The sequence below is a fragment of the Trachurus japonicus genome, chromosome 11 (assembly GCF_045865225.1).
Source record: "Trachurus japonicus isolate A0001 chromosome 11, Traja_1.0".
In the NCBI taxonomy this organism is placed as follows: domain Eukaryota; kingdom Metazoa; phylum Chordata; class Actinopteri; order Carangiformes; family Carangidae; genus Trachurus; species Trachurus japonicus.
In genome coordinates, this window is record NC_140917.1 from 9,741,783 (window position 1) to 9,752,664 (window position 10,882).

A 10,882-nucleotide genomic window follows, 5' to 3' on the forward strand; every position below is an offset into this window, starting at 1 on the left:
GCCGTCGTCTCTTTGGAGCCAATCGAGGAGTTGACGTGTTGGTTGGAGCTGATCTGCACCACTGGACAGGCCACTTTCTTTTATATGCTTTTTCGAGAGGGTGTCTGACATTTTGCTGTGATATTATTGGTCAAATGCTTGCCAAACACTGACATCTGTGCAGAACCACACGATATACGATAACGTGTTGATACCAACTTGCTCCTTTGCTCCCCTCAAATGGCCTCTGTCATAATCTTGCTCAAAGGTGCATGCAGAAATTCAACTAGGTTTTGTATGTGAGCAGGTCAGTAGTATTGGAAATGTCAAGATGAGTGTGTCATTCCATAAAGTTAGAGGACTAATCATTAAAAATTTGATTATTGTGATTATTGGGTTGCCAACCTCAGGGACTGGACACATTCAAACAGGTTTCATAGACTGATCTGGCTTTCCTGTTTATTCAACAATAAATGGGGACTGTGAACCTGGCTTTGAGGACCTCTGGAGGATAGAGTTGGGCTATTTGTCAAGTATTTCTAAACGTCTGACAATTTAAAGGGATAGTTCACCCAAAATTCAAATTGCACTCATTATCTACTCAACCTCATGTCGACTAAGGCCTGGGAGAGGTTTCAGAGTCCTCCGTGGCTTCTCTGAGTTACAGGGGGTCTCGGCATAGCAGTGCATGTCCATATAACGGTTGCAAATGGATACCACTTTTCTTCGTAACAAAAAGACACACCAAAAAACATCCAAATACCTCCATGCTGCTCGTATGTAATGTCTGTCTTGTATTGAAGCCCCGAAATGCGAAATTGTTCCGAAAAAATTAAATAAGTCTATAGCAAATCGCACGAGATTTGGACGGACCAGGAAGAGGAGCTTCCACTACAAACAAGCTTGAAATATAGACTTATTTAATTTTTCTCTGAACAATTTCGCATTTCGGGGCTTCAATACAAGACGGACATTACGAGCAGCATGGAGGTATTTGGATGTTTTTTGGTGTGTCTTTTTGTTACAAAGACAGTTGGTGTCCATTTGCAACCGTTATATGGACATGCACTGCTACGCCGAGACCCCCTGTAACTCAGAGAAGCCACGGAGGACTCTGAAACTTCTCCCAGCCCTTAGTCGACATGAGGGTGAGTAGATGAGTGCAATTTGAATTTTGGGTGAACTATCCCTTTAATATCTACTATAACCATTTCTCTGTGATCTCTACAGTACTTGTTCAGCACTCCTGACTGTCAGTCTGTTAGTCCCACTCCTACCTCCCCTATCAGCCTACATCAGACTAACCTAAACTACCAATGCCCATAATTCCCCATCCGTCCACAAACACACTCACACAGACAAGCACATGGCAGAGTCTTCATCTATTCTGTACCCAGTACCAGCTCGATTCAGCTGAGCTGAGACAGAGGCAGCTGATGGTGAACCATAGAGGATGCTGTTGCAATAGTCCAGTCTGGATGTGATGAATGCATGGATGAAGGTTTCTGCAGTTTCTCGCTGTTAAAGATGATGCCAAGGTGTGTGTTGAGGGAGATGGAGTGCAGTTATCTAAGGTGAGGTAGAAGTTGTGGGAGGCTTTGGTGCCGGATGTGGGGTCAATGATGATTATGTCTGATCTGTCACTGTTCAGTTGCATGATATTGCACTGTACAAGTAAATCTACACAACACTAAACTAAATGTATTGCAGTTATATTTAATGTCTGATTAGTGACACATTCCAGTTATAAATTCTGTGGCTTTTGGTTCTGAAAATGAAACTTGTTGATGTTTTTCTTTGTATTTGTATTCATGAGGAACGATGGGGAAGCAGAGGAAGTCACACACAAGCCGAGCGGAGTAAGAGCCAATTATGTTGGCTACAAAAACACATTCAAGTACACAAACATGCTGTGAGAGTTCAGAAAACGAGTTGTTTCCAGGGACACAAAAAAGGGACGGACTGTGGGGGGAAATGTTGTTCAGTTTTGTTTTTTTCCAATTTAGAGGTTGTGAAGACGATTAATTGTTAGTTTATTTGGTTTATTATAACATAAATATCACATGATTTACATATTATTTCAAATGGCAAATATGCATTGTTAGCTATAGCTTAGTCTTTAGCTTGGTCCGTCACTTTTATTCATCCCCCAGAAACACTCATGAGTTTTTACAGCTCCTGTGTTGTCACATTGATGAAGTTGTTTTCTGAATTTGTAGTGTGTTTATGTGTTTGTCTTTTCCTAAGCTGCACAGAGCCACTTTAGTTTCCCATATTGATTAAAAAACGTAGCTGTTAGGGCATTATCCAGTTCTGCAGACTAGGTATCCTATAGGATCTGGAGTAGGATCACTAGCTGATGGTGAATGAATAAAATGTATATAGCATTTACAGACTGATCCGACTTTTCTCATTTGGAAATCTCTTTTTGTAACAGTGTAAAAATGATCACAGTATCAATCTGCAGAGCAACCACACCATAGCTGAGCTGCATCATAAGCAGCGACTCTACGTGTCCCGGTTCTTTCTTTCTTTTCTTTGTACGAGAGAAGTTTTTTAAAGTTGCACAATGTCAGACTTTGATGGAGAAATCCACCGGCAGCATCTTATCAGCAGGAATCACAAACTGCAGCCTGCAGCGACTGATGGAGCAAAAGGTTAAACACAGATATTTTTCATATTATTTTCCTGGGAACAGTCAGTTCTGGTTCAGCTGCTGAAAAGTACAAACTAAAGTCTTGCTCAACAAGCTGCTGCTGCTGTTGCTGCTGAGGAAATCGTTCACAGGTTAGTCTGAAATGAAACCAACAACCTTAGGGATTGCAATTTATTCTTTACTATCTTCCATTTTGTGCAGTTTCATCTTTAAAATCCTTCTCTAACAGCTCAGTCTGTCTGTTCAGATCTTCCTGTTCTATCTCCGATGTGTGCTTTAATTCTTGTTTAAAAGATTAAATGTTATTTAATTTTTTTTCTTTTGCAGAAGATTTCCATTTTGTTAAGCTTTTTTGTAATTTCACGAGGCATTCGCTCTCCTCTGCACAGAGATGCTTTTCTGTGTTTTAAAGCTTCAGGTCACATTAAACTTTAAGTTTCTCTCTTCACACGCAGCATCTTCAGGCTCAGCGAGGAGAAGCAGCAGCTGGTTGTTCACTTATCTCACATCTGAATAAAGAACATTTTAAATATTTGTTTCACCTGCGGTCCTCGGCTTTATTTTTTAACTTTATTTTGAGAACTAACTCATATCTTTTAATTCAGTATGACTTTATTATTTCAGACAGAGGGAAAATTCCACTGAATGTGAGTCTCCTCCTCCCGCCTGCTGAGGCTCACTTTGTTTGTTCACTGGTTTAATATTTAGCTCACACTCACACACCACACACACATTTTCTCCCTTTACTGGATGACTACCCTCGCTTTCAGATCTGTAAACACACACACAGAGATTTAAGTGAGCAGCTGATTATCAGCTGTCATCAGGCCTGTGCTGAGGCTCAGACAACTGACTGACGTCCTCCTCCTCGTCTCTCTGGGTTCATCCTCTGAAACTTCTCCTGGACGAAGCTCTGAGCAGACATGGGACCTCGTACGGCAGGTAAGAGCTGCTTCACTTCACACACAATTCAGATTTCAGCCCCACATCATCATCATCAGTAGCAAACACAAGGGAGGGCGAGAAGAAGTCAGAGGTCACAGTCTTTGGTGAATTCATTTTCTTCCATCATATAAAAGCTGCTCAGTCTTTCTCCTCTGTAACCAGACCATGCTGTGTGGTTGATATTTTCACACTGCAAAAACTCAAAATCTTACCAAGAATATTTGTCTTATTTCTAGTCAAAATGTAATTTCTAGTCAAAACAAATCTAATTCTACTTAAAATAAGACTCATCACATGAAAAAGAAGCTTGTTTTAGACACTTTTTTACTTCTTTCAAGCATATTTTCTCTTGAAATAAGTAGAAAAATCTGATAGTGGAGCAAGTTTTTCTTTCTTATTACAAGCACAAAAAACTAGCTTTCACTGGCAGATTTTTCTACTTATTTCAATTGAAATCTTTTTTGAAACAAGTAGAAATTATCTGAAAACAAGTCAATTTTTAGGTGATGAGTCTTATTTTAAGTGGAGAGAGATTCGTTTTGACTAGAAATTCGACATTTTGACAAGAAATAAGACAAAAATTCTTGAAAAGATTTTGAGTTTTTGCAGTGCAACCTCTTACAGCAACTCATTAGTCAACGTCTTTAAAACATCGACTACTTTCTTTCTTTTTTTTGCTTCCACACTTCCACTTTGTTGTGAGGGTAAATAAATCGCAACAATATCTGATGTCAGAGTGTGTGAGGAGAAACAAACTCTGTGTTTCACTGCTCACACTAAATGTCTTTGTTAAAATCTCACTGATCATTTTAATGCTCGACTAATGTTCAGCAATGTAAACACGAATAATCAACCAGCCTTTAGTGAACCATTTATCATAGTTAATCAAACATCCCAGTCTCAACTAAGAACCCACTGATGCATAACAAACAGTCTCTGTAGCTGGATTACACAAATAAAATATGAGTTTTCTTATGTTTTCATCATGTTAACAGACACTCGAGTATTTATTTATCATGTCATCGTGTAGTGTGCTCTTATTTAATTGTAATAAAATACTACGAACAGTAGAAATTGATGTTTAAAACTTATACAGTAGTATATAAATGGTAGTAGTCACCATATGGAAGGTAATTAGAGCAATAATCGGATATAAAATCATAAAAAAATATGTAAATAAATATTCAATTAACTGAATTAACTAAAAGTAAAACTATAAAAAGAGGTTTTTAGTTGATTGACATCTTATTATTGACACAGGTCGTTTTTCTGATCTATAGCCGCATCATCCTCCACATATTTAATGCACAACTACAAAAATCTTCCTCACCAAACTTCTCACATTTAATCTGTGGGACATTTAACATTAAGTGACCTGAGTGGACGGTTTTGACTCAAACTGCATCAAGTGACCTGGAAGATCAGAGGGCGACGGATCATTTTGTGCTTTTAAAACAAGTCAAAGAGTTTTGATGGCGGTGACTCATGCAGTTAAACAGCATGAATATGGATGAGTGGGTTATTATATTAACATAAACATACGCAGCTGTTTGCAAACATGTCATTATTGATGTCATTTAACTTAATTTTTCCATTAGTCAGCCATGTTATTAAAAACACATTTTTGATTATGTTATGTGTATAATTACTGTAGCCATGGAAACAAGAGGAAGTATAGGGAGTAAATAATTATCCTGAACAGGAACTGTTGGTTATGATAAGACCAAGGTTTTATGATATGGTTTTTATCATCTTTTTTATATTGTTATTATCTGGCTGTGTGAGGTCACTGTGCCATCCTATCATAAAATGACCCAATTAAAAACGTGTGGGTTCAGTTAAAATTCAACAAGAGGAACATAAACAGAGCTAATTAGGATATTTTAAAGCAACATCACCGGGTTCCTTTTGGGTTTTTACGAGGGATTTAGTGAATTTTAAAAAATGCAACATGATACAATTTGTTTCTTTATTTATATTTTGTTATTAAAATGTTGTAATTTAAATGAATGTGCACACAGTGGTGTACATAGTCAGTTAGCAAAGCATAAAGTCAAACCATCAAGTACCATATCATCACAGAGAGAAACAATATTAGAAAAAAAAATTAATTGAAATCATAAACACAAATGGACCTGCAGGACGGACAATAAACGCAGAGTTATAATAGAGCCTGGAAGCCACATATTTACATTTTCCTCTTTAGCCTTGTTTATACGAGCCATTGATAACTCCATTTAAACAACATCAGGGAGGATGAGTCACCACAGACTCAGTGTGTGGATGTTTCCAACATGTTGTTGTCATTTTCTAAGCAGTTTTGGTAATTTCATATTGATTATCTGCCCAATATCACTGAGGAATCTCACACCCAACTCAAAGCCTCAAGCTGTAAAAGATGGACAGAGGTCAAGGTCACAACTGAGCTGCACCAGAACTTCATTCAACACATTTGTCCACATGAGAAATGTGGATTTGAACAGGCAACACTGAAATTACACAATGCACATAACAGATGCTGGCATGGTGTAACCTACCTTTACATACACATGCAGATGTCACAGTTTTTGCAGATTTGTCAGTGACAGATGTTTTGAGCTTTGCAGCTGATGTGAACAATATCAAACATCAGCTTCAGCGCGATATGAAGGTTTAAACTGCTCATTTGACAGAACAATCTGCATATTATAATGTTACCTCACGTTTGTTTGAGCACATTGAGCTGTGTGACCACAGACGGCTCTGAAACTGCAGATTGTCAGTTTTTGGGTGTTTTTTTTCAGCCGTCGCTGTTTTCCTTGTCAACGGTTAATGACCCAGTCTGCTCTCATTGTCCAGAGGCAGCCGTGCTGTTCACATTTACTGTTGTTGAAATCAAATTTAATCACCTTATCGTCATTCATTTCTGTGTTGACACTGTGGAGATGAAACTGTTCCAGCTCTGTTTGGGCACAAAGAGGTTTTTTTTTTCTCTGATGGTCAGTGGCCTGAATCCTTGGAGCTTGTAACCACAATGCAAATACTTTCAAATATGAGGGAAAAACTAGACAATATCTACAATTTAACACATTGAAAATGGAGAAAGAGTGTGTTTTTTACATGGGATCATAGGGACATTGGACCGTTGAGGCGTCTGAGGACAGAAGCAGCTCTTCCACCCAACACTGTGACCTGTTTGTCTTTCTTATCTCTGCTATTTAAGGAAGCTCTGTTCATTATCAAAGCATGTTTGAACAGAAACAGAATTGTTGGAAGTTGATATTGAGGAAGTCAAACACAGAACTAGGTCAGTTTTTTAGTCTGATTGCTGAAATCCGCCCAATCACCTCGGAGAGCGTGACGATCTCCTCTGGTCTCTCCTGCAGTGACTCCATCCAAGGAGGTGAAGGCGATGGCGGGCGGAGGATGTGGAGGTCAGGGCAGAGGTCGACTGAGGAGCAGCAGCGATGGGAGCAGATACAGCAGGAGAGACGTTGGGCTCCCCCACTCTTCCTCATCCTCCTCTTCCTCATCCTCCTCCTCTCTCCCAATGCTCTCCAACCCCAAATCAGGTAACAGATAAACACCTGTTTCTTAACAAACAGTACAATGCCATGCCTTTTAATTGTTTAAAAGTTTGAATAAAAAGTCATGTAAACATGTTAAAGTTTACAATATAGTCTGAGTGAACAGGATTTGTAGTGATTGATTCTCATTTGTTGCGATAATCAAAACAAAATTAGGGATTTTAGGAAAGTGAGATTTTAAATGCATGAGAACAGATACAGTGATGTCCCATCAAAAATGGTCATGTGCAACATGTACTGATGTTTTACACTGGTGTATCTGCTTCATCTGTTGATGTTGTCGTCATGTTCAGTCCTGAAGAGACCGGTGAGCACTGAGGAGCTGCAAAAACCAGGAGGACCCTACATCAGGAAAACATTCACAGTACATAAACGGCTCAACACTTGACACAATGGAAATGGATGTTATATACAAACAAAAAGATGAAAGCATAACTTTTTCATACTTTAGGTCAGATTGGTTGTTAATTGACTGATCCATGGTTTTCCTGACGGAGCTCTGTGTGTCTGCAGATCGTGGGCGATGCCGTCGGTTGGGGGTTTGTGGTGAGAGGGAACAGGCCGTGCCACATCCAGGCTGTGGAGCCATGTGGACCAGCTGATGCTGCAGGGATGAAGGTAGGGGCATCATGGGAAATGTAGTGACTAAATACTCCCATCTTCATGGGAAGAAACGCTTTAAACGGGAGTTTTCCCATTAATGTTAATTGCTGACATCTAGTGGCGATTGGTGGAACTGCAGCACTTTCTGTTATTGATGCCTGATGTGTTTCGTCAAAACAGAAGCTCTAATTCTCTATTAATGTATGTGAAACCATGTTCAAAGCTAGTCTACACTGTGTAATATTATCACAGTAATGCATAGTTGTAATAATTATGTACTTGTCCAGTTTCTTGCTCAATGCAGAAACATAAGGATTCGTTTTTACAGTTTTGAAGATTCTGTATCCATCATAAACTGTTCGCACTACATGTTTTTTCTGTGAGGTTCTTTCATATCTCATATCATTGTTCTCTCTGTTACCTGCAGGTTCGTCAGTTCGTGGTGTCCGTCAACGGCGTCAATGTTCTCAACCAGGACTACCGGACCGTCAGCAACCTGATCCTGACCGGACCCCGGACCGTGGTGATGGAGGTGATGGAGGAGACCGACCACTGAGGAGCGAGAGAGACACTGACGTATGGAACAGTATGGACCGTGTTCTGGCTTCAATGAAACAGTTGGTGCAGTTTTCTTCAAAGGACTGGAAGAACTCAGTGATGAGACAGGAGAGAAAACCTCGGTAGGAATTTTCTCCGTCAAACTGAACTGATGGAGGACAGATTGGCGGTTTGATTTGAAGGTCAACAGTCAGTTTTAGAGTTGGAGACGACTCTGAGACGAACTCTGGGTAGAATCTGTCAATACTCGTCAACGGATGATATTACCGTCTGTGCATATGAAGCAGTTCCTTAACTTAGAGGCAGACAAACGGACTTCATGGAGCCGCTTTGGGCTGTTTTGTTAACACAGCGTCTGTTAGACCTCGAACACATCGTCGTAGTTTGCTGAAGAGCAAGTGTAAAGCTGGAGCTGAGGCAAAGTTCAGGAAACACTGGATGAATCGAGAAGCTGCAATGACGCTTTTTCATCTTAGTGCCCTTTAACATCAACTATCTATGTTTCTCTATTGATGTGAAATATATTATATTATATTACTGGTTCAAATCCGTCAAATAGTCTCTTTGACAGACGTGAATATGACCAGTATTACCACTCTGCTGATGCAGATGTGTTCCTCTTAAGGCTTCTGGACGCTGTGTGGTCACATGATGAAAGCTTCAAGCGCAAAAATGTGATCATATTAATTTATTATACGTCTCTTGAAGGCTTAAAGACATCAAGATATAGAACCCCAAGAATCCAGAGACGTCCTGTTTAGGTTCTTGCAGGAATATGGATCACATCTTGATCATATTGGGAGTTTTTGCTCTTACATTTTACTGTAATTTCATTGCACCATAATCATTCATTACAACTATAACTACATTCCAGTTGTTGGGTGTTTGGTGCAGAGTATGAGGCGTCTGGTCAATTGACAGATATGTCACATGGTTGCAGCTTCAGGATGATCAGGGATACTAACACTGTATCAGTTTCTAAAAGAGGCATTATTTTCTTCGTCTCATCAGAACTATGAAATCCTTTTATTTATTCCAAACAAGCTAAAGTCTGAATATAAACCTCAAGGATATTGATTTGGATATATTAAAGACGCGTCAAGCACCAAATGTGAAAATCGTTCATAAACTGGTGGACATCCTCTTTATGCCAAGTGATGTAAATACTTGGTGGATATTTATATTTATGATAAAGTGTATTTTACGGCTAATGTCTTGACGTGATCGTGTTGTTGACTCGGCTCCAACAGCTGGTGTTTCCTTCATGTGCACTGGTTTGGACTTTTAACCCTACAGGCCAACTCTCAGCCTCCTCCACAACACAAATACATTACCTGAAGCATTTACACACTCCTGCACACACACATACACACTTATACATACACACACACACGTGCCCAGGCTGTGTTTACTTTTCCATCCACTCCCCGCGACGTCTAATTCCCAGAAAGGAAGTGCAGAGTGTGAAGAAGTGTGAGTTGGATCAGCAGCTTAGCGGGGAAGCAGACTGTAACTGAAGTGTTTTGTTTTCTCGTACTCCTTTATTTTTTTTTTTATACCTTTGTACTGTATCTGTTTTTACCATGTGCTTGTCCGCGTGTTTGTGGTATTTTAATATTCTTTTCCTTTGTTGGTGCCATGTGTGTTTCAGTGGTGATGAAATATCTCCCAGCAGGCAGCGCTTTGCTCTCTGCAGGGGGATCCTGGAGACCCAGGGAGTCTCTTGGCTCCTGTTGCATCGTTATTGTTTTAAAATGAGGAGTTTATGAAGAAGCCAAATATCCTTTTTTTAGAGTCACTCTCACTTCTCTTGAGGTTCACAGCAGAATTAATGGAAGAGAATAAGAATAATTTAAGTATTTGTTATGTTTCTCTTTTATTTGATGCTTTGTATTGAATACTTTACTACTCTTTTATCTATTTCTGTAAACAAACAAAACAAATAAATGATGTTTTGAGGAACTTTTGACAAGCAGGAAATCCTCCTTTGTTTTTGTAAAAAAAACTCAGACAGGTCAAAGGTCACAGAATCAGTCGGGCATTTGGTTCAAGAAGCGTAACATTCAAGAACAGCAGGTGAAGTGGAGCTGAGAGCTGCTACTGCTTCACCTCAGTTCAGCTTAAACTTCACCTGTAATGAGAAAATCAACCTGATAATAATCATCTCACTTTGGATTGGATTCCATTTGAACTTGGAAGGATGATTTCTTTTTTTTTTTCTTGTTGGACATTACAACATTATCTTGAGATGTTTTGGTCAGATTTCAAACAAGGAAAGTGAGAAGAACCTTAGCAACCTCAAGCTCAAAGTCAAAAGATGGCTGTTTTAGCGCTTTAGTCTTGTTTGTGTCTCATTGAATCAGTCAGAAACACCATTCTGTCCAATTTCTATTTGTGGACAAGTTGCTATGGTGTTTGTGTGATGCATTGTTATTGTCAGTGACAACATGGCCGTTGCTAGTTATTCTGGTCCCCCTGAAGAAACAACTGAAGTGGGCCATTGCCTGCCATTCTGATTAAATACTTCTCAACTACATGATGTATCATGTATGTCTCAGGATGATCCCGTATCATT

General features: G+C 39.4%; 1 protein-coding gene across 1 annotated transcript; it reads left to right on the plus strand.

The window, feature by feature from the left end:
• The first annotated feature begins 3,464 nt into the window (after nt 1–3,464).
• Nucleotides 3,465–10,243, plus strand: LOC146978219 (DEP domain-containing mTOR-interacting protein-like). Its single transcript, XM_085790346.1, has 5 exons — nt 3,465–3,577; nt 6,946–7,131; nt 7,440–7,510; nt 7,660–7,764; nt 8,177–10,243. Exons 1-5 carry the CDS (start codon nt 3,559–3,561, stop codon nt 8,303–8,305), a joined length of 510 nt encoding a protein of 169 aa, XP_085646472.1. The 5' UTR covers nt 3,465–3,558; the 3' UTR covers nt 8,306–10,243.
• Nucleotides 10,244–10,882: the final 639 nt, after the last annotated feature.